The sequence below is a fragment of the Rhinoderma darwinii genome, chromosome 10 (genome assembly GCF_050947455.1).
Source record: "Rhinoderma darwinii isolate aRhiDar2 chromosome 10, aRhiDar2.hap1, whole genome shotgun sequence".
Lineage (NCBI taxonomy): Eukaryota > Metazoa > Chordata > Amphibia > Anura > Rhinodermatidae > Rhinoderma > Rhinoderma darwinii.
In genome coordinates, this window is record NC_134696.1 from 33,318,523 (window position 1) to 33,342,725 (window position 24,203).

At 42.8% G+C, this 24,203-nt stretch overlaps 1 protein-coding gene across 14 annotated transcripts in view; it reads left to right on the plus strand.

The window, feature by feature from the left end:
* AGRN (agrin) overlaps nucleotides 1-24,099 on the plus strand; it is a 380,231-nt gene extending 356,132 nt beyond the window's left edge. For 8 of the 14 annotated variants that reach the window (XM_075839712.1, XM_075839713.1, XM_075839714.1 and 5 more), the window contains 6 exons: nucleotides 2,154-2,241; nucleotides 3,793-3,816; nucleotides 7,661-7,693; nucleotides 10,663-10,887; nucleotides 17,597-17,700; nucleotides 20,283-24,099. In XM_075839712.1, coding sequence (XP_075695827.1) covers nucleotides 2,154-2,241; nucleotides 3,793-3,816; nucleotides 7,661-7,693; nucleotides 10,663-10,887; nucleotides 17,597-17,700; nucleotides 20,283-20,440 — 632 coding nt within the window. In that variant the 3' untranslated portion in view covers nucleotides 20,441-24,099. The remainder of the gene's footprint in view (nucleotides 1-2,153; nucleotides 2,242-3,792; nucleotides 3,817-7,660; nucleotides 7,694-10,662; nucleotides 10,888-17,596; nucleotides 17,701-20,282) is intronic. The other 6 variants (XM_075839717.1, XM_075839719.1, XM_075839718.1 and 3 more) reach the window with 2 other exon arrangements.
* Nucleotides 24,100-24,203: the final 104 nt, after the last annotated feature.

The following is a 24,203-nucleotide window of genomic DNA, read 5'->3' on the forward strand; positions in this document are numbered from 1 at the left end:
GCGCAGTCGACTACGCTATTGATTCTGCCATACAAAATGGAAACCTTACAGAACGGAGACAAACGGAAACCATTTGCAACGGTAACATTACCATTGAAATCAATGGTAATTCAAGCGGAAGCTATAGTTTCAGATTGCCTTTCCGTTGATGGGTTCCTCCGACGGAAAGGTCTGACGGAATCCATCAACAGAACCCTACGGCTGATGTGAACACACACACTAAGCATTGAAAGGGAAGCAACAAACAACTGTTCAGTGAGGGGTGCCTAGAGTCGGACCCCAACCGATAAGATATTGATGGCCTATCCTGAGATTAGGCCATTAAATATACGTCACTTGATAGCCCCTCATCAAGACAACCCATCTTTAGCTCAGGTGGCTAGACGATCAGCTAATTGCGTGGGTCCAGCTTTCTAACGCCAGCGATCATCTGTTATTGCCAGGGGAACCTGTAATGCATTGAATTGCCAGCTCTGTCCTGGTTCATAAAAGGGGTTCTGAGCAAGAGACCCCCCTCTATGACTTCCTATGCCATAAGAGAGTATATGGACAGACGTCTTCAAGAAACAACCCCTTACATGATATCAGCTGCACTTTCATTTAGTTTGTTCTTTAGAGCTGGTGCTCTGTTAATCCAGAACTTTACCAACTACCTCGTATGAAGTACATTTCTTTCACGCAATATGTGTCAGCACTCAAAAATCTTAATTGTACTTGAGAAAATTGCTTTTCTTTTTTAATAGAGGAGAACAAGAAGACAATATTGTCAGTTTGCCGTTTCTTTTCATAGAGATGAAATGTGTGTTCAGCTCTGATATCAAGCTGTGAATGATTTTTTTGTGGTCCTGGGCAACAATGAACAATTCACAGGATGACGTTTTATTGTTATATTTAGAGTGTGTGAATAGCGGAGTAAGACGTGTTTCATTATATTGCGCTCTTGTTTGGGTTGTGCTTTTGTGATGCAGAATAGATCAACGTAAGCATTTAAATTGCGGAATAAACATACTCCGTATTATCAATTTTCTATGTATAAAAAATTCTTCTACAAAAAACAAACTTTACAAATCAGGAATTTGCATATAAAAAAAAATGAGTACGGATTTAAATGGTTTGATAATAAGTGGAGAGAGGAATACAATGCAGGTTGCCAGAGAAATCTAATATAATTGGAAGCAAATGCTTACTGGTCTACCCTAGAAACTATGAGCTCAAAGCTGAAGCCGCCATATGTGTGCTTATAGACCTTTTGAGAAAGATGGGAAATATGAAATACTTCTTGGAACATCAGATAAAAAAAACTTTGGGGTTGTCCTGAACCCCCCTTTCCTTCTCATTGCACCCTCCACGGTGAGGAGGAGCTTGAATGGAGTGGGAGCTTGAATGGAGTGGCGGTTCAACATGCAACCACCGCTCCACTTAAGGCCTATGGGACTGACGGAAACACCTGACACGGTTTCCATCGTTCCTATAGATTTTGAATTGACTGCCACTCCATCCACAGTCTTCCTTACTGAGGTTGAGCAGTGAGGAGGAACGTGGGGGTTTGGGACTTCCGTTCTCGTGATCGGTGGGGGCCCCAGCAATCAGACACCTATAATGCGAATTTGTGATAATTGTCGATTCCGGTACTACCCCTTTAACAACTTAAGGACCAGGCCATTTTTGTCTTTTAGGACCATACATAATGTTCCGATTTTTCATCTCAGCATTCCAGAACGAATACCTTTTTTTTTTTCCCCCATCAACCCCGCAATATAGAGTCTTGTATTTTGAAGGACAAGTTGTAATTTCTACAAGCCCTAACAGGATTGTCACAAGAAAAAGCCCTGGGGACCTTTATCTGGCCCCAGACTGTCTCCATAGTGATGTCTCATGCTCTCGACGTTCATCATGCAGGCACAGTGGCAGTGCCCATGCGTGACAGTATGTCAAGGTGCCTAAACTACCTGAGGCTAAGTGCATATTTAGAAATATTTATGGCTGAGACATAACTTTCTGTGTAAATGTATGACTTGATGACTCCATCTTTGTTTTGTAGGATGACCTCCCACTACAAATTTTGATCTGCTCCCATTAAGTATTGAATTTGATCTTGTTTTTTTTACACAAATTTGCTATAATTGAATCTTGTGTATCCTTGTCTTCCACAGTTACCATTGAAAAGGCAGCAGGAGACTCTGAAGCTGTGTCCTTTGATGGAAAGACCTATCTGGAATATCACAATGCAGTCACTAAAAGGTACATTTCACTCAGGTTATCTAGGTATAAATGAGGGAGTGCCACAAGCCAGCCATTGACATGAGAAATGGCTGACCAACACCTAGATTGTCCCATTAACATGTTCGTTCAAGGACATAATTATCCATCCTGTCGGATCCCTGTTTCCCCTAATGTTCGGCCTGGTTAAGCAGGATGCAGTTGGGCATGGAAAATATTTGAATGATTGTAGGTGTTCCTTACAAAATGTTTCGGATCTTCCATATATACGTACACATAAACAGGAATGGACATGTTCCAGTCTTCTCTTGTATCAGACTGATGTATAGGGGCTTTGTTTTTTTTAGCCTTAGACTTTGGATTTGTTACAGACTTTTGTTTTTTTCATATGGCAGTAGGGGGTGAAGCGAGAACCCAGTGTCACATGGGCATCACGATGGAAAGCTCGAGCTTCACAAATAAAATAATAGTAACCATTTCTCTCCAGAATTGAGTTATGATCATTTACTTTGTGCTGCAACACATCCCACACAGTATGTCCTGCTTACTGGACTGGACCATTAAAGGGAATATATCTGTAAAAAACTTCTGAACTTTTTTTAAATAAAAAAATAACAGCATAAAAAGGAACTTTGTAAAATCAACAAGACCCGTCATGACTACATCTCGATCTAGTGTAGCATGGACTCCTTGGACGTGTCTACAGTCATTTCGGTGCATTACACGTTTATATTGATTTTCTAGTCTTTGACTCAGGAATACAAGCAGGTCTGGATGTACTAGAATGTAACATGGATTAGGTCAGTGCAACTTCTCCTCTGGTCTATACTAGATATACTATATCATTTTTGAAAAGTGAAGACGTTTCTAGGGACATTATCAGAGGTCTCGCGTATGTGGCTCAATGTGTCCGCAACATGGCGTTCCCCAACAGTTGCACTTAAACGGGTATTCCATCCATAAACATTTATCACCTATGCACAAGATAGATGATAAATGTTAGATCAAAGGGGTCTGATCTCTAGGATCCTCACTGATGGCTAGAAGAGGGGACCCCAGTCCCCCTCCTTTGAGGTTTATCATTTTCACAATACAACTCTATGGGGGGGGGGGTATAAAAACAACTGTGAGAGTGCTCGGCTGTTTAGGTACCTCCTACAGAGTTGTATTGCGCATCGGTGAGCATGCTGGGCCTCTGCTCCGTACAACTCCTCCCCACTGCAGACGTACGGATGGTAAGAGATGGAGATGGGGTGATACGTGTTCATGGTTGGAATAATCCTATAATAATAACCTTTATCTGGTCAGATACCAGAAACCAATTGAAATTACTGCTAATGTCACATAGGCAAGTCACTCATGTCAAGTCATGTGACACTCGTGTTGGGTACCACAATCAACACGTCTTTTAGTTTAGCCCTAAGGCTTGATGTACAATAGCTAATGCACTATACTATACTACACTATAGGATAACTGACGATGAATTCCCTTTAATGTGCAAGCAGTTGTAGTGTGTGTCACGCGTCTGTCTTCTGTCTTATATGTGTCCGTGTTGTTTCCTTGTTTTCAAGCCACCTGACTAATGAGATACCTGAGTAAGTAAAATGTCCATACATGCCCAATCCACGCGTCACTTCAGGTCTGGTCTACATTTTGCCTGTTCCATTTACGTGATGTCTATCATTGCTTGTCACATGTTAGTTGCGGAATTGAGAAAGTGTCTCAATTATTCTCCATCGGTTCTATCAAAATACATTGTTGGCCACTGTTATTATCACTCTACATCAAAATGAACTGCATACATGTACTGCCGCTGTATTCCCAAACATTTGTCATCTCCCAATTCCACTCATGGCATTCATTGATTCTTCAGATTCTTATTTTGAATCACGATCATCATCTTAAACATAATGCACCACCTGGTAAATGGAACAATACAACCCATTATCACGGACAACCAGTCCAGCCACATAATGATGTACATTTTCTGTTGTGTCCTTGTCTTCCTAGTGTAGTCTGTGTTACTCATCTTTGTAAACTTCTAGAATATGGCTTTTAAGGCAAAATGATAGGAGAATGATCAGTGTCCTTCGATGTGCTGGATGACGAGTGCTGTAATGGCAGCAGATTGCTAAGAAGGTCTCATCAAAGTTATTCGAATCACTCTAAGGCCCGTTCCAACGGACCGTGTGAAGAGTCCGTGCGAAAATAGGACATGTCCTATCTATTCACGCCTCCCTCCATAGACTCTCAACCATGGTGGATGCGTGACTTCGGGTCCCACAGCGTTGAGCACGGATGCACCTCGGACGTGAAAAACGACAGTTTTTCACGTCCGAGATGCGCAGCGCTCGTGTGAAGCAGGCCTTATTGTAGTGAGCGGTAAACTAACAACCTACTGCGGTATTGATGGTTTATTAGGTTCCTGCACCACTGGACTTTCTTAATAACATGCAGTGAAAGTCCTCTATTCTCTTGGCTAAATTTCTCATCTACGTTAACTCTAAGGGGGCAGTCACAAGTGGCGCATCTGCTTTGCATTTCAGTAGCGTAAACCTTTACGATGTATGCCTATCGGAAAAAATTTCCGCATTGTAAAAACTAGAGAACTCTGAGTTGCAGAATATTTTTTCCATAGAAATACATTGTGTGCGCCTATGGGAATACATAAAAATATGCTGTGGAAATATAAGGCAAATACGTCACCTGTGAGTGCACCCTTAATCTTTGGAGACATACTAGTCTAGTAGCTACACATACAGAATCACGTAGCTTTGCCATATCGGCACACAGATTCCCTATAATGCTGTATTATAGATCAGTAGACACTGCATGTGTGGTGCCTCCAAAAGGCCCAACAAGTAGGAAGAACACGGCATGCATTACAACATGCCACGTTTTTTTGGTTTGTTATTTTGTGTAGATTCCATATGAATTGCTGGAGAACAATCTATATATATAGTATTTGCATAAAATCAGAGGTACGTTTTGGGCTAATAGTCTACTGGCGCCATATTACAGATCTGGACAACATAGATCTGAGATGTAGTAATAATAGGAACTTTGCACTCCAATATGATTTTCGAAATTAGTATTTTATTAAATCATACAATTGGTGGTAATCCGAAATGACGTTTTGGTCTTACACCAGATCTTCCTCAGATGCTACAAAATAATGACATACAAAAGGATACGATAAATATTCAAAGTATACTTTATTAAAATACTCATTTCGAAAATAATATTGGAGTGCAAAGTTCCTATTATTACTATACATTGGTGTGGAAGCCTAATAACGCACCCAGAAAAAATAAATAGAGTGCTGAGGGATTTATACATAGATCTGGGATACAGCCAGGTGCATGTAGTCTAGATTTGTAGTCACCATTTTCTGCGCTACAAGCATCATGTTCTATTCCTACTCTCTATGTTAATAATTTACCCAACTGAACTTTTTACATTTTAAGTTTTTAGTTGTGCTGCCTATGTAAGGTTTGAGAAATTTTTACTATTCTTGTTATTTCCTGAAAAGCAATGCATAGTAATTATCCTTCTCAACATAGCCTGCTAAAGTCTTCGGAGCTGCAGTCGGCCCAATCTCTCAGCACCTTGAAGTGGACCACCGTGTGCCTGTCGTTTTGTCACCTTGGCAGCTTAATACTTTTTTTTTTTTAGGCTTCTAAATGTGTAATGGCCACTAAAGAGGCTCTGTCACCAGTTTATAACGTCCCTATCTCCTACCGAATCTAACTACTGTTTTTAAAAATAAAAATAAAACGTTTATTAGCGACAAAGTTGTGAGCATTTTAACATTTATGCACATTTTTTGTAAAAACTGGGTGTTTCTGTTTTTACTTTAACCAAGTGGGCGTTGTAAAGAAAAGTGTGTGACGTTGACCATTCCGCGTCATACACTTCTCTTCATTCATGCCCAGCTTTAGTCACAGCACAGCGTGATCTCGCGAGATCACGCTGTGCCTTCATTCCATCCCGCAGGTTCTTCATCGGAGCGACGGGAGAATGACCAGTCATAACTTTGTAACTAATAAACATTTAAAAAAAAAAAAAACAACACAGTAGTTATCTATAACACAGACCCTCTTAGATTAGGTAGGTGATGGGGAACTATGAAACTGGTGACAGAGCCTCTTTAAGGTGCATTCTATGCATATGATGGACACACAGGTGCACAGTTCGTTACAGTATGTGTATCAGAGCTGTGTCTCCTAACGAGCCGTGCACCTGTGTGTCCATCACATGACCATGGACAGATTTTTATTCACTGGAAGTAAATATTGAAAGTTCTTATTGAATGACAGCAAGCACAGATCTTGAAAACCACAAGGCATAGATACAGAAAATATATTAGAATGTTGTATAATTTTTTATTATACAAGAATAACATTTCTTTTCTGAAGACAGAATACTACTTTAACTCTTAAGGGGAAGCTAATTAAAAGGATATTCCTAACTTAACCCCCTCACCACCAGTCCCGGTCCGGAATCTGCGGCCAGCACCAGGCAAAACTCGGGTTGGGTGACACTCGTTCTCGATAAGTGTGGATCTCAGACATTTATGGCATATCCACAGGATTTGCCAGAAATGTATAAGTTGTGTATAACCCTTCAAACTATGGTCAATAATACGGAAAGATTTTCCACAACTCCATGCTTTGCTTTGAAGCACCCATGAACTATATTCTTTTCAGAACAAATGATGTTTTGGGAGTGATTCTGCATCTCCGTTTATGAATGAGTATTCTGAAGATACGTCTATGGACATCATCAGGTTCATTTTTTTTTTCATGTTTATTGAGATTCATCACCTGCAGAGATCCCATAATACAGGAGATGGTTAACTGATGAATCCATCCTGGAGATAGCCGAGTCAAATGTAAAAAACAAGATTAGCACGTCTTCTAGCGCCTCCGGCTCCGAACAAAGACAAGATCCATTTTTCCACTACTCTATGGAGTCATTTTGACAGATCCTCTATAGTGCTCTTCTTTCTACGAAGTAATAATGTTTTTAAAAATGATTGCAATAGTCCTCAACGCAGGATGATAGACAGCAGCTGGGGAACATAGAGCTCGGTCATGACTCAAAGTCTTCTCTACAGAAAACTGGGGCAGCACAGGTTCAGGGTTGTCTGAAAACATTAGTTATAAACTGGCAAAATGGGCTGATAATGTAAAACCTATATAAGAATCCTAATAATAAACCATTAATGAGTAGGTGGGCTTTTACATTGGTCTTGGCTTTGCTTATCAGATAGACGTTAAGCTCTTAATATTGCATTTTGGTATTTTGTAGTTAAATTAAGGCTGCTGTCATAAGGGGGGGGGTCTTGCTATATCAGGGTTGGGGTGTAATTGAGTTTTCTGCTCTATTCCTGCTGCTGCTTACTGCATGCCTCCCACTTTCTTTCTGCTTCTAAAGTCTCGGGCCTGTGGACAATCCAGATGACCCCAGGTAAGTTCCTCCACTGCTTGCGGTGTCTGTCGCTGCTTTGTATGCTCAATTACTCATGATTTTGGATCAGCTATAAGATTTCTCATGTTGTTTTCTAGTCGTGCACTCTGTAGATTGACTAAAAGATAAGTCCCACTATGCTGTACGTACAACAATTGGGAAGACGAACACCAATGGACACCACTCCGTGGTTCAGATTGTGTTTCTCACATTCATTTGAACACAGATATATGTTGGATTGGGATCATAACCCTTTCTATGAATCCCCTTTCACCAAATTATAAAAACGAGACATCCATGATCTTGTGATAGCAGAACCTTCAACGTCATGTGATGCCATACTGGAGAATATTAATCTTGGCCACTATCACTCAATGTGTCATTTGTAGTTGAATCAACACAAAATTATCCAAGCAGCTATATGTATAGATCAAAGCCAAGTTCTCCGAAGAATAAGCCTGAGATTAAGTGAAGTTGCGGGTTTTATTTCATGTATTCTTGTAATCTTTGAGATCATATTCAGAGTGCAATGCTAGTATTAAACACCATGCTAGTAGCTATAGATTTCAGGAGATACCTTCTGAAGTTTTACTATATGTACGGTATACCCGTTTTTTGCTTACTTGACATATTGTTAGCTGTGCCATTTCATGAACTTTATGCCCACATATCAAGATATTAGCAACTCTTTGAACTTTTTGAACTGGATGGAAACCACCAAGCAAGCTGGGCAGGGGTTTCTGAAGGGGAAATTCCCTATTTGTAAAGTTTATCTTCTCGACTTGTATGACTGACAAGCTTACGGTCTATTGTAAATGAGCCTTTGACATATTAACTTAATTCTGTATATCGAACCTTACCCTGTATCTTTTTTTTTTTATTTCCCTTCATTATTTTATACAGCAGACATCTGCATTAAAGGGAAGAACGGGGGCCCTTGGCAAAAGTAAGAGTAGGGCCTTCCTGGTGCTGGTTCACTCCACCTGACCTCCTTAGCCTGTGATAGAAGCGCCTGTCATTTGTCTGCCCCCTTCCCATCCCTTGTAAGAGATGGTGGCACTGTGACCGGTTCCCATCCTCGAGAGGGGGGGTTCTGCGCAAGTTCACACAACCCATGGCAAAGGAGATGTGCCTACATGGGTTAGACTTAACAGGGGCCCATGGCAACTCCCAAAGTTTGCCTCTATGGTACACAAACCCTTGTGTAAAAGGTTAGGGCATTGTCCCTTCTTTAGTTCAAAGAGTAAGAAATCCTCTCTTTTCCATTAGCCTACATGTAGGGCATCACCCTATTCATAAGGAAAATGCCTCCATTGTAAAAGAGCCTTTGAGTGAAACTTTTGTTTTATTCTTCAGACTAAAGGCCATAGGAAACCAACAATAAACAGTGTGTGAATACTGAAAAATAATTGTTGGTTTTCAGAACCGAAATTGTAAAAGAATATGGACCCGCTGTCCATATCTTCTATATCACCCAACCAGGTATTTTCCCTTGGGAACTTCCCGTCTTCTCAGCTGTTGCTGTGTGGGTGGAAGCATCCAGAAGTTTTGCTAATTCTGTCATAGGAAGTATCCGCTCACTATACATATAACTAGCAGCCCTATATATGGAAAGTGGAGGCGGTTTGTGATGTGATGTTGTGTTGTGTTGTCATTGTGCTCTCAGTGGTTTGTGTATGTGATGTGTATGGATATTGTCAATTTATTTTCGATAATGTATTCAATCCAATGTAAAGTGTGCTGTGTACTGAATATACATACAGCACAATCACATTATATACACATAGCACCAAATAAAAACCGTACTATGATCTAGTGTAAGCCTTCTTTCACATCACGCTTTTTGTTTAAGTTTAGCGTGTACGTTGGAAAAGTGCCCGACGTACACGCTAAATGTGTCTATAGGGCCCCATTGTGAGACAGAGGCCAAAAGATTGTCCATCTGGCTGGTATACATCAGTATACCGCATAAAACGGTATGGAATAGTATACTATGCTATTCCATCACAAGGAGTCCAGTAAATAATGTATACATTAATTGTATATATTTTTTTACATGGGAGCCTATGGGTGACTGATGCCACTGTAAAACACTGTAAAACAGATACATCCGTGGGCTTTTCAATAGCTTTTCATGATATATATGTTAAACGGAAGCCATTATAGCCTATGGGTGAAGGATGCGTTAAACAGATGCCTAACAGTGGCATCTGTCACCCATAGTTCATATTAGTATCCGTTTTACGGATGCGTAATGAAAAGGGGGTCTAGTCCATGATGTATATGTTAAACAGATAACATTATAGTCTATAGGTGATGGATGCCACTATTAGGTATCCATCCAAAGCCTACTTTTAATGTTTACAGCAAGAGCTTTTTCCGGTGTATATGTCAAAAGTAGGGCAGTAAGTGGCATGTGAACAGAGCCTTAAGTCCATTCAACGTTTTAATTAGCAGCTGTACAACTTTATTCTACAATCTAAAATCAAATAGTCTATGTAATATGTAAAGTAAAGCTGTCACCAGGATCTAACCTGTACTAAAGGGAACAATCACACCTAAAAAAAAATGGGCAACCCCCTAATCCAAAACCCAATCAGGGTCCAGAAGAAATGAGCTCCACCAAACTTAAAAACCGTATTCTTCCTCTTCCCTGGAAGCAGAGCATTGTGTAATTTAATCCTTGTTAACTATACTGAATTATATTTGGTTAACTATTTGCCAGCCCTGTAATAGGCATTTTGGACCATCATTTAGTGGGCGCAAATGTGCCTTGGCTGTTTAGTATTTCACCAACAACAGATTGTAAATCTATAAAACAATAATAATAAAGGGAGTGAGAACCCAAAAATTTTCTGTTAGTGGAAAAGAGATTTACAGTTTTAAGTGTAATGATATTGTCATAAACAAGCCCACCTTACTCTATACACATATAACAGTTCATTACGTCGTGTGGTTCCTTTCCACAGCGAGAAGGCGCTCCTGACCAACCAGTTTGAGCTGAGTATAAAGACTGAAGCCACTCAGGGTCTCATTCTGTGGAGTGGAAAAGGCACTGAACGCTCGGACTACATTGCTCTTGCCGTGGTAGGAGGTTATGTTCAGATGACCTATGATCTTGGATCTAAACCGGTTGTCCTTCGTTCTACTGTACCGGTGAACACCAATCAGTGGATTCGCATTAAAGCACTGAGGTAAGGTTTGGTAAAAGAAGATATTAAAAGGTTTTATTTTATCTAAATAAACCGTGAATGGGATGGACTTTTGTCTTTATGGAGCTCGTGAAACAACACAACACAGTAGTGTACAGCAGGATAACCTCAAATGTAAGATTTTTGAGATGGCATATTGATGAGAATTTGATTTTTAAAAAGTTTATATTATACTTCTGATATCGGTCAGTCGCCATGGGGATGGGTGCACTTAGTCGAATAGGAGTAAGCATATGCCTGGGATTATCCCTTTTTATGCCCTTCAGTGCCCCCTGGGATAAGAATAGAGTGAGGCATCTGCAGAATGGTGAACGGGTGGAAAAGCTAACATAGGCGTGCAGGGGGCTTGCCTGCTCAGGATTCCAGGGCATTCCTCTGGACCATTCTAGCTCTTTTGCTACTACAGAGACCTGTGTAACAAATACGTTGCACCTAATCATTGAGATGCCGGAGGGATGAATTTGTCATCCAAAAGCTTCTTTTATGCAGCATGAAAACTCTGAAAATTTAGCTGCAGAGCCTTGATAAAATGTGAAGCCACAATCCATACAGTTCAGTGATGACCATAAGAAAAGACATTGAAACCTGTGTCTAGCACATTAGTTTGGTCATGGATATTCTTATCAGCTTCTATTTCCCTTGTACAAGGGAGTTCAATACATGAAGAGATTGAGCGATGAATTTGAGCGGATTGCAATACACGTCACAAAAACAATATAAAATCAAATAAAAAAAACAAAACTGCAGTCAATAAAGAATTGTTAGGTCATCTGTAAAGGATCTGCCAGGCACTACGTCTGTGGAGACTCCCAGGGTTAATCAGTCGACACCTGAGGCCAGACCTCTTAGACTGACACCGGCTCCCACCAATCAGGGTGGCAGGCTCAGGAGTGGGAGAGCCTATCGCGGCCTGGTCAGTCAGAGTTAGCTCCGCCCCCTGTCCATTTATACCTGCAGTTTTCTCTTCCTCATTGCTTGTTATTCTTTTGGATTCCTGGCCCCACTGCTGCTTGCTCCAGCCTGCTTCTGCCGTGCTTCTGCCTTGCTGCAGTTCTCCTTGACTTGACTTGCTTTGCTTTGCTTTGCCCCTGGCTTGCTTCTGTCTCCGTGCCCGCTCGGGTTACTCACTTCGTCCTGGTCCTGACTGTTCGTTCGCCGCTCCGTTTCCTCGTGGCGTTCCGTGGCTACTGCCCCTTCCCTTGCGTGTTCCCTGTTTGTTTTCCTGTGCACTTAGACAGCGTAGGGACCGCCGCCCAGTTGTACCTCGTCGCCTAGGGCGGGTCGTTGCAAGTAGGCAGGGACAGGGCGGTGGGTAGATTAGGGCTCACTTTCCCTTCACCTCCTTCCTGCCATCACAGAATAACAAGCCCTTACCTAGTCTACCATTTCTCCTACGCTGTCGCTATCATGGACCCCCTTGAGACCCTGACCCAGCAGATGCAGGGCCTCTCCCTACAGGTCCAGGCCCTGGCCCAAAGGGTTGGGCGCACCACCTCACCTCTAGAACCCGACCTCAAGTTACCTGACCGGTTTTCAGGGGACCGTAAGACGTTTCTCTCCTTCCGGGAGAGTTGCAGACTATATTTCCGCCTTAAGCCCCACTCCTCAGGTTCCGAGAACCAGCGGGTGGGTATCATCATATCCCGACTCCAGGAAGGGCCCCAAGAGTGGGCCTTCTCCTTGGCTCCTGACGCCCCTGAACTTTCCTCTGTTGATCGTTTTTTCTCTGCCCTCGGACTCATTTACGACGAGACTGACAGGACTGCTTTAGCCGAGAGTCAGTTGGTGACCTTACGTCAGGGTAGGAGACCGGTTGAGGAATACTGTTCTGATTTTAGGAAGTGGTGCGTAGCTTCTCAGTGGAACGATCCGGCCCTAAGGTGCCAGTTTAGGTTAGGATTATCTGACGCCCTGAAGGATCTGCTGGTTAGCTACCCCTCGTCTGACTCTCTTGACCAGGTTATGGCCCTAGCAGTACGACTTGACCGACGTCTCAGGGAACGTCAGCTAGAACGCTTCAGTGTGCTCCCCTCTGACTTTTCTGCGATCCCCCCCGAGGTCCCGCCTCCTCGCCCCTCCACGGAGGACTCGGAGGTACCTATGCAACTCGGGGCCTCCATGTCCCCTCGACAACGTAGGGAGTTTCGCAGAATGAACGGTCTCTGCTTCTACTGTGGGGACGACAAGCATCTACTGAACACCTGTCCCAGGCGCAAGAATAAGGAGCCGGAAAACTTCCGCGCCTAAGTGATCATCGGGGAGGTCACTTGGGCGCACAGGTATTTCCCGTTAATGTGAAACGCAATAAAATTTTGCTTCCCTTTCAGGTCTCGTTTGCTGGCCGGTCTGCCACGGGCAGTGCTTTCGTGGATTCTGGCTCATCTGCTAATATCATGTCTGTGGAATTTGCTATGTCTCTAAAGATGCCTTGTATTGATTTACCTTATCCTATCCCTGTAGTAGGAATCGACTCTACTCCCCTTGCTAATGGTTATTTTACTCAGCATACTCCTGTTTTTGAACTCCTGGTTGGCTCCATGCATTTGGAGCAGTGCTCTGTACTGGTAATGCAGGGATTATCGTCTGATCTGGTTTTAGGCCTTCCCTGGTTGCAGTTGCATAATCCCACGTTTGATTGGAATACTGGGGATCTCACCAAATGGGGTAATGAATGTCTTATGTCATGTCTTTCTGTTAACTCTATTTCTCCCCGGGAGGAGGTAAACACGCTTCCTGAGTTCGTTCAGGACTTCGCCGATGTGTTTTCTAAGGAGGCCTCCGAGGTGTTGCCCCCCCATAGAGATTACGATTGCGCTATCGATTTGGTGCCTGGTGCCAAGCTTCCTAAAGGTAGGATATTTAATCTTTCATGTCCTGAACGTGAAGCCATGAGGGTGTATATCCAGGAATGCCTGGCCAAGGGTTTCATTCGCCCCTCGACTTCTCCTGTAGGTGCTGGCTTCTTCTTCGTGGGGAAGAAGGATGGTGGTCTTAGGCCGTGCATTGATTATCGTAACCTGAATAAGGTCACTGTAAGGAACCAGTACCCACTTCCTTTGATTCCGGATCTTTTTAATCAGGTTCAGGGAGCCCAATGGTTTTCTAAGTTCGATCTACGGGGGGCATATAACCTTATCCGCATCAAAGAGGGGGATGAGTGGAAAACTGCGTTCAACACACCCGAGGGTCATTTCGAATACCTGGTCATGCCCTTTGGGTTGTGTAACGCCCCTGCTGTCTTCCAGAATTTTATTAATGAAATCCTGAGAGAGTACCTGGGTAATTTTCTTGTTGTGTACCTTGATGACATACTGGTGTTTTCCAAGGACTGGTCCTCTCACGTGGAGCATGTCAGGAAGGTGCTCCAGGTCCTTCGGGAGAATAATCTGTTTGCTAAGACTGAAAAATGTGTCTTTGGGGTACAGGAGATACCATTTTTAGGGCAAATCCTCACTCCTCATGAATTCCGCATGGACCCTGCCAAGGTTCAAGCTGTGGCGGAATGGGTCCAACCTGCCTCCCTTAAGGCGTTACAGTGTTTTTTAGGGTTCGCCAACTATTACAGGAGATTTATTGCCAACTTCTCGGTCGTCGCTAAGCCTCTTACGGACCTTACCCGCAAGGGTGCTGATGTCCTCCATTGGCCCCCTGAGGCCGTCCAGGCCTTTGAGACTCTCAAGAAGTGCTTTATCTCGGCCCCCGTGCTGATTCAGCCCAACCAAGAGGAGCCATTTATTGTGGAGGTTGACGCTTCCGAGGTGGGAGTGGGGGCCGTCTTGTCCCAGGGTACCAGCTCCCTCACCCATCTCCGCCCCTGTGCTTACTTCTCTAGGAAGTTTTCGCCCACGGAAAGTAACTATGATATTGGCAACCGCGAACTTCTAGCCATTAAATGGGCTTTTGAGGAGTGGCGGCACTTCCTGGAGGGGGCCAGACACCAGGTAACGGTCCTTACGGATCACAAGAATCTGGTTTTCCTAGAATCGGCCCGGAGGCTTAATCCTAGACAAGCTCGGTGGGCACTATTCTTTACCAGATTTAATTTCTTGGTTACCTATAGGGCTGGGTCCAAGAATATTAAGGCTGATGCTCTGTCACGTAGTTTCATGGCCAATCCTCCTTCCGAGAAGGATCCCGCTTGTATTTTACCCCCTGGTATAATCGTCTCTGCCACGGATTCTGATTTAGCTTCTGATATCGCGGCTGATCAGGGTGCAGCTCCCGGGAACGTCCCTGGGGACAAACTGTTTGTTCCCCTGCAATACCGGCTGAGGGTACTCAGGGAAAACCATGACTCCGCTCTATCTGGTCATCCTGGCATCTTGGGCACCAAACACCTCATTACCAGAAACTATTGGTGGCCTGGGTTGCCTAAAGATGTTAGGGCTTACGTCGCCGCTTGTGAGGTTTGCGCTAGGTCCAAAACCCCTAGGTCCCGACCTGCGGGCCTACTACGTCCCTTGCCCATTCCCCAGAGACCTTGGACCCATATCTCCATGGATTTTATCACCGATTTGCCTCCATCTCAGGGCAAGTCGGTGGTGTGGGTGGTAGTCGACCGCTTCAGCAAGATGTGCCACTTTGTGCCCCTTAAGAAGCTACCTAACGCCAAGACGTTAGCTTCTTTGTTTGTGAAACACATCCTGCGTCTCCATGGGGCCCCAGTCAATATCGTTTCGGACAGAGGGGTACAATTTGTTTCCTTATTTTGGAGAGCCTTTTGTAAAAAGTTGGAGATTGATCTGTCCTTCTCCTCCGCCTTCCATCCCGAAACTAACGGCCAAACGGAAAGGACCAACCAATCCCTGGAACAATATTTAAGGTGTTTCATCTCTGACTGTCAATTCGATTGGGTCTCATTCCTTCCCCTTGCTGAATTTTCCCTGAATAACCGGGTCAGTAACTCGTCAGGGGTCTCCCCGTTTTTCTGTAATTTCGGGTTTAACCCAAGGTTCTCCTCCGTCTCCCCTGGTTGTTCCAATAATCCTGAGGTAGAGGATGTTCATCGGGAACTGTGCACTGTCTGGGCCCAGGTTCAGAAGAACCTAGAGGCGTCCCAGAGCGCACAAAAGATTCAGGCGGATAGTAGACGTTCTGCTAACCCCCGGTTTGTCGTCGGGGATTTGGTCTGGTTGTCGTCCAGGAACTTGCGCCTTAAGGTCCCGTCCAGGAAGTTTGCTCCCCGATTTATTGGGCCTTATAAGGTCATTGAAGTCCTCAACCCTGTATCCTTCCGTCTGGAGCTGCCCCCATCCTTCCGCATACACGACGTCTTTCATGCTTCCCTCCTTAAACGCTGCTCCCCGTCCTGGTCCCCCTCTAGGAAACCTCCTGTTCCCGTTCTCACCCCTGAGGGGGTGGAATTCGAGGTGGCCAAGATTGTGGACAGTAGGATGATCCAGGGCTCCCTCCAGTACCTGGTCCATTGGAGAGGATACGGGCCGGAGGAGAGGACTTGGGTACCTGCTCGAGATGTTCACGCTGGGGTATTGGTCAGGAGGTTCCACCTTCTCTTCCCCACTAAACCGGGTCCTCTTAGTAAGGGTCCGGTGGCCCCTCATAAAAGGGGGAGTACTGTAAAGGATCTGCCAGGCACTACGTCTGTGGAGACTCCCAGGGTTAATCAGTCGACACCTGAGGCCAGACCTCTTAGACTGACACCGGCTCCCACCAATCAGGGTGGCAGGCTCAGGAGTGGGAGAGCCTATCGCGGCCTGGTCAGTCAGAGTTAGCTCCGCCCCCTGTCCATTTATACCTGCAGTTTTCTCTTCCTCATTGCTTGTTATTCTTTTGGATTCCTGGCCCCACTGCTGCTTGCTCCAGCCTGCTTCTGCCGTGCTTCTGCCTTGCTGCAGTTCTCCTTGACTTGACTTGCTTTGCTTTGCTTTGCCCCTGGCTTGCTTCTGTCTCCGTGCCCGCTCGGGTTACTCACTTCGTCCTGGTCCTGACTGTTCGTTCGCCGCTCCGTTTCCTCGTGGCGTTCCGTGGCTACTGCCCCTTCCCTTGCGTGTTCCCTGTTTGTTTTCCTGTGCACTTAGACAGCGTAGGGACCGCCGCCCAGTTGTACCTCGTCGCCTAGGGCGGGTCGTTGCAAGTAGGCAGGGACAGGGCGGTGGGTAGATTAGGGCTCACTTTCCCTTCACCTCCTTCCTGCCATCACATCATCTTAACGGTTGAGTCCATATCAATGTTTCTCTTATTTGGAATGAAAGGGGTTAAGTCATGTAGGATTTGTAGTCACATTACATTCCATGAACGACAGGACTCTCCATGGGGACTTGCAAGCCATGCTTTTGGATGGCTGCCGCCCAGGGGGATCATTGGGGCTCTGAGCTCTCTGGATGCTTCACATGCCAGAGCCGGAGTATGAGGGACACAATGTACTCGGTCATTGCAGAAATTATAAAAACATTGGGGTCAGGTGGCGGCTGCGTGAATACGCCAAGGGATTGGCGGATACGAGAGGAATTTGACATGCAGAATTTTACAGCAGTGGTCATAGGGGTGAAAGTTAACCCTAATCGGGTATAACCTAAAAACAACATCCATTCACATTGTCATTCAGGTGTGGTATTTGACTTTTGATCATTATTGCACTGTACGGTTTGAACCAAATAAAAAAAATACTTTAATGTGTTAGTATAATAAGGTTTCTTTCTGCCTCTTATGTTTTCTTTGAATTATGTTCTAGAAATAATAGGGATGGCATCCTACAAGTTGGCAATGAGGCTCCAGTCTTTGGTTCATCTCCACTTGGAGCCAAACAACTGGATACTGATGGAGCCCTCTGGCTGGGTATGTATCACTTCTTACAATAGTAAAAAAAATATTAAAGCTGCTGTCTCATTAAGACAACCCCTGTCCATATGCCCTATTAAAGCATATGGAGAGTATAGTGAGTATTCTCCGCTCAGGACACTCTCTATCAGCCAGAGCATAGTGATGGTTAGTAAGTGTGGCCTTTACATGGTCATTTGGTAGCGCACAGCGGTTTTTTAAACATCATATTTCTACGCATCCCGGATGTAGAATGCTTGCTGGGGCCTCCAACATACATACATATACATTTATATACATTTATATATATATATATATATATATATATATATATATATATATATATATATAGTGATAGGCATAATAATATAAGAACAGAGGCACAAAAGTCTTGGCTTGATGAAACCCTTGTGCCACGATAAAATACTGCAATATGGGCCTCTGAATGTATCTGCACTCTTCCTCAGTACCATTCAAATATAAACCATATACATCAATGTAAAGCCATGTCTTTTTTTATCCCATCAATAATAGCCATTCACCTACACACTTTCATCTTCCTTATTAAATATCCTGGTCAGGTGTAGTTTTATGTCTCAGGGTGTAAAATTTGTCCAGGCCCTAGCCCGAAACCATTGCATGCTGTCGAATTAATAACTTAACATTGTGCAGGATCTACTACTTTATAAAAAGGAAGTGTTCATTTGTATAGTAACACAGTTCTGCCTACGGAGGTGGGATTATTGGGCAATTATGAAGTAGCACACCTCTGCGCTGCATCTTTACAATACAGGTGTTCACTGGTGATAGATTGGCTTTTGGGTCCGCTCATATCATAGCCCAGGTGCGACTACAACCTCATGCACCCCCAATAGCTACACTACTGATAGTCTTCATATCGTATTAAACTAAACGATGGTGTAAAACATAGAGAATATGTTATGCTCGCAATAAGACAGTCCATGTGAATTCTCCTGGATGCATTTGATTTTATGTGAATATCCACGATTGAATACTATGTTGTTTTTTTGTTTTATCCAAATTAACTACAAAATTCTCTGCTGATATGTTTCTTAATATGCCTTGATAGCATTTGGAGCTCCATTTTTCTGATACAAAGCTCCAAATCCCCTGCAAAAAGATAGTTTTAAAAGATAAAATTATTGGTACCTGCAGCTGCCACTAGAGGGAGCATAGGAGCTTACTGTATACTGCTTATACATTGAACTCAATAATAAAACAGTATGCAGTAAGCTACCAAGCTCCCCCTAGTGGTGTTTGCAAGTAGCCAGAATTTTATAATGTAACGTTCTGTCTATGCAGGTGATTTTGAAGCTCTGTATTAGAGAGACAGAAAATTGAACCTAAAGATAACATGTTAAAAGGTAGAAATTCACTTTAAAGGGTAGCTCATCTCTAGGCCCTAAGAGATACAACTCCATTGAATATTGATAATATAATTTTCTTTCTACCATATTCACATGACGCTCACTATCATACAGTACATGAATATTACAGTTACACAATGGGAGACACATGTTGCTTATGTGAAAAGTGGACGGATCAGCACCATTTGTGTTTCCGTATAAAGAGAAAATGAATCAGTGCATCATAGAAGCTGCCGCTCAGAAACAGCTGGACTGCCAAGTATTACTCCGTTCTCATATGCCCTGATAATAACACAGATGTCTCCGCACAAAATTTTTAAAATGGGAAATTGCCAGAAACAAACCCTGTATACAGTAAATTTCGTATGGAAGCGAGTGGAATAGATAATTGATGTGGTGTTGAGTAAATGGCAAAAGCTTTTGTATTTCTATATTTAATGTTGTGCTGGGCTTGGTGGACAGCAATGATTCGACTAGAACAGCCAAGACGTAATTGAGATGAGAGGATAGCTAATCCCTGTCCAGTGTTCTGATACACATCTACTCATGTTCCATCAAGTCAGGGCAAGCTCGAGTGATGTCTGTCATTTCATGATCTTTATAAAAAGAGGGACTTTCCGACCTGCTCCGCTCCACGGATATCAAAAGAATTCAAGCAACTCCTAGTAGTCATGAAGGTGAAGGCGTCATGTTGCAGAATTACCTTATGTAACCTGTAAACCTACATTATATGTAGTGACCCAATGGACAACTAGCAGTTAGAGAACTACAAGTCTCAATGTAATACCGTAATTTTGAAATAGTATTGTTTGCTTACTTATCCTAAGATCTGCCTTTTCTTAGGCTCCGTTCACATCTGCATTGTGGGTTCTGTTCATAGCGGAAGCCACGACACGGTGTCGGATTTATCATACGATAGATCCCAGCGGACCCTGTTGACTTACAATGGGGTCCGTTAAGGCATTATTATTTTGACCGCTAGAATAGTGCCGCATACTGTGCTATTCATGCTATCAAAAGTGACAAGCCTGCCGATGGAGCCTCTGATGGTAATGTGAACGGTGCCTAACAGGCGATATTTTTGTGACTACTTTTTCGAATTTCGAAATAGCTGCACCCTAGTCAGCGGTGGGTGAAATGAATGGCGTTTTTCTAGCATGAGACATCCATCTTGATTACGTTTAACTTTGCTCCATTTTTCCTTGCCTGCAGGTGGAATAGAGAAACTGAGTGTTTCATACAAGCTGCCCAAAGCCTACAGCACCGGCTTCATCGGATGCATGAAGGACGTTCTTATTGACCAGCAAGAGCTGCACCTGGTGGAGGATGCGTTAAATAATCCCCCTATACTATACTGCTCAGCCAAATAATCCGAGACCAACTTATCTTCCTCCTTTCTGGCCTGCCCCCTATCCCTCCTCTCCCCGCCATCCACTGCTGTAATTATTTTCTATTTTTGTAAACTTATTGCTTTTTATATTTTGTGTGTGGGGGGAGGAAGGAGAAGGCAATGTCTGTATATGTGTGGACGTGAGTGTGTTCCAATAATGCAACCAGACCAAAATCCCTATGGGGTGGGCACAATTTTAAGTAAGAGAGTTGGTTATTCGCAGGTAATATGTGAGGACTGTGCACCTCATAAGGGCCTTATTCAAGTCAAATCAGGGATTACTGGGGGGAGATGAAGCAGAATTTTGTATTGAAGTGCTCAATGACATTCATAAGGGGGTTAGTTGCATCTGTCTTTCCACTGACCCACCCTGACGGTTGCAGTGTTGTTGCCTTGGTGTGTATGCGTGCATGCGTTTTGACTCCTTGTGATGTGCGGGGCTTGGGCTGTACACTCTCCATTGTGAGAAATACCCGTCTTATGGATGTCCCGGCTGCTGACTGCCTTGCATGAGACATGATCTTGAGGAAAGATGAGGAGGTGAGGGGTCTCTGATGTAAAAATGTGGCCTTCTTGTACAATAATCTTCTGTTTTGCCAGGTGTGAATGATTCCTAAATACCCTACCCATCAACTCCCCATATCTCATCTATATTATAACGTTTCCACCTAAGGATCTACATTACAGAACCTTCCAGTCCTACATTCCTTGTTATTTTTTCTTTTGTGGTTCTGACTGTGAGGTGATGTCCAAGTTTTTGTTTTGTCACAGCAGAATTAGAGGGGAGGAAGGTAAAGGAGAGTATATGAAGTCCTCCAATTCAATTTGTACATTCAACCTGGAAGGTGGTTGTTGGTTTATTTGGTCCAGTGAAGTCGTTGAATAATTTCCTTGGTTTATCCAGTACTACAATGCTAAGGAAAGGCGTAATCCCTTCTAGGACAGGGTGTTTATAAAAAATGCTGGAGGAGAGATATTTTTTTTATTAATTTTAATTTTTTTAGTTGCATATGAATTCTACACGATCACTTTTCTTTTGTTCTGCTAACATTTGTTTAACCCTTACTCTTAACCAGTTTACATCTTGCAGTGTTCGGGACGGTTGGCACGTGGTGACAACATTTATTCCTCGCTATGGGAACACAGTAGACATGTAGGTTGGTACATAGGTCTAATTTAGGGCAATAAAATAGTTAAGAACCAACATTAGTCGATTTTTAAATCGAGGATATATTTTGTCTTCATAATCTGGAGCTGGTGGCCTGGCCAAACATTTTTGGCCATTTAAAGAATGGAGGCTGTTGACTTTGACTCCTCAGATATGTATTATACATAAATTGCACATTTTACATAATTTGAACCGTACATAAAGTAACATATCTAGATTTAGTTTCCTTATCAAATATGTTAACTGGGATTTCAAAATGTGAATTTGTAGGAAAAACAGCTGGAGAAGTAACGTCATTCTACTCCCATACAGACATAAATACACCTAGTCATCCAGGATTACAAGTAGAGCTTCATTGTCATTCATCTGACCAAGGAGGCATCTCCTGGTCCACCAGGTAACAGATACAGTCCCTCTTAATGCTGCTCCCCCTAGTTACATGGATTTCTCTGTTTCCTTCTTGAATGATAGCAATAATGATCTATACATTTTCGATGATCATAGGGACTTTAGGGTGAGTCGCCATTTTTATGATGGTTTATAAGCCACCTGGGATACCATTAACGTAATATGGTATAGAAGAGATGATTCCAAATAACGGAAAGGACCATTTAGTTTTTATGTGTATGACCCAGTGAATTATTTTAACACTGTACATCACCTAAATTACATGACCCCCTTCTCCACCCATGGAAGAAGGATTAAACAAATGTAAAAAATAAATTTTAGCTTGCAGAAGGATCAGTTGTGTTTTGTTCTACGTAGGATATAATGTCTGGACGCTTATTGGGTATACCAATGTATCAAGCCTATGTAGGTGATGACGCAAACTCTTCCCACATAATGCTTCACTGTCTTATTGTACGTGAAGTTGGAAGGTTACGTTGTATCTGGTATCATGGATGTATTTCTGTAGAAACAAACATTTTAACTTTTTCGTTGAGTAGCTCATGAGGGTTAGGTTGATGAGATCTTTAATCTTGTGCGTGTTTGATGTGTGCGCCTGATCCTTCTCCCTGGCTTTCTGTAATTCTACCTTGTGTTCTAATCTGAAATATATACATATTTATATGCAGTAAATTCCTCTTGTATGCACAACACTTACACTAGAAGCCACGTGCCGCTTCCTTGGCATCAACGCGTCTTACGCATTTCTGTTCCTTGGATATATTTTTATTAAATGTGAAACAATACTTGTAGAAATAGAGTGGAAGGTCTTCAATGGTCTACCACAATCTGATCTCTCAATAAGGAAAGATCCTTCCAGACCGATCTTTTTGGATTGCAGCAGATGGTAATGTCCACCAGGCGAGTTACCAACTATGTTAGTAGACTGTAAATTTGCGATGTATTATTCCTATTTAAATTGCATCGAAAACTTCTTGTTGTTGTTAAACAGTAAACAGAGACCAAAAGTATTTCAGATTTTTCGACTGGAGGGATAAAGGGCATTATAGTAAGGATCATAAGCCAACCTCTGCTCACTGCACATGTGCATACAAGTGGAATTGATTGCGTATGGAGCTTATTTCTTGTGTCCAGATGAGACAATTCACTTTATCTTAGGGAGAGAGGGGTGGGAAGGGCAAGCCCTGTATTACCAAGGGCTTGTCGTACGCTATCCAACTTGTGCCAGAGAACACAAATGGGGCACAGAACAACTGTGTCCCTGCTTAGTAACCACAGAATATGCCCTTCGGTGATACTAGTTAGACATAGTTTTAGTCTTTCAAATGGTCATGCGGTAGTCTTTCAAGAGTTTGAGAGTAACAAGCTCTCAGATGTTAACATATTCAACCAATCATTTTTATGCCGTAGATTGCCTGTTTGTTTACAGTGACCTGGTTCTATAGGTTACCAGGCAATTTTTTATTTTTTTTTGCACTTCATTACGATAAAGAAGTATCTGTGGTTTTACGAATATCTCAGTCAAAATACAATTTGGTGAAGAACATTGTTAAAAAAAAATTGGGATTATGCCACCAAGAGTTTTCTGCTAGCTGCAATGGATATTGGACTGGTGAATGCCATAGAAGAATGGTAGCCAACTTGAAGGACAGCCAGTGGTCAATTTGATGGACATGTGACTGTAGGAGAAGAATCAAGAGCTTATTGGCCACTGGAGCTGTAGAAGTTATTCTCAAACAAGCCCGTTCTGTGTTCTATACAGCCATATATATGACTAGTCACCCTCTTTCCAGGCATAATGGACTTTGTGTGCACTTACATTTCAGTTAGTTTTACTTTTACCTGGTTTACTAGCATTTATATCCATAATGTGCAAATTGATTTTAATTTATGTCCGTCAATACATCACAATTCTAGGGTAGTAAATCCGCTGTGATCTGCTGTAGAAGTCTTGGAGGACTGTGCACAGTATACAGTACAGCATGTTATAACCATTACTAACTTTATTACTTGTCTTTTGTCCAATCACCACAAAATAAAGTCTGAAAACTATTTAAAAAAAAGTTTTACGGTTTTCCTTATAATGGTGGGTATTATGTACTTTATGAAATTACATATGAAATGGGATAAACTTAATAAATAGATAAAAGTTGTTTTATCAGTGAAT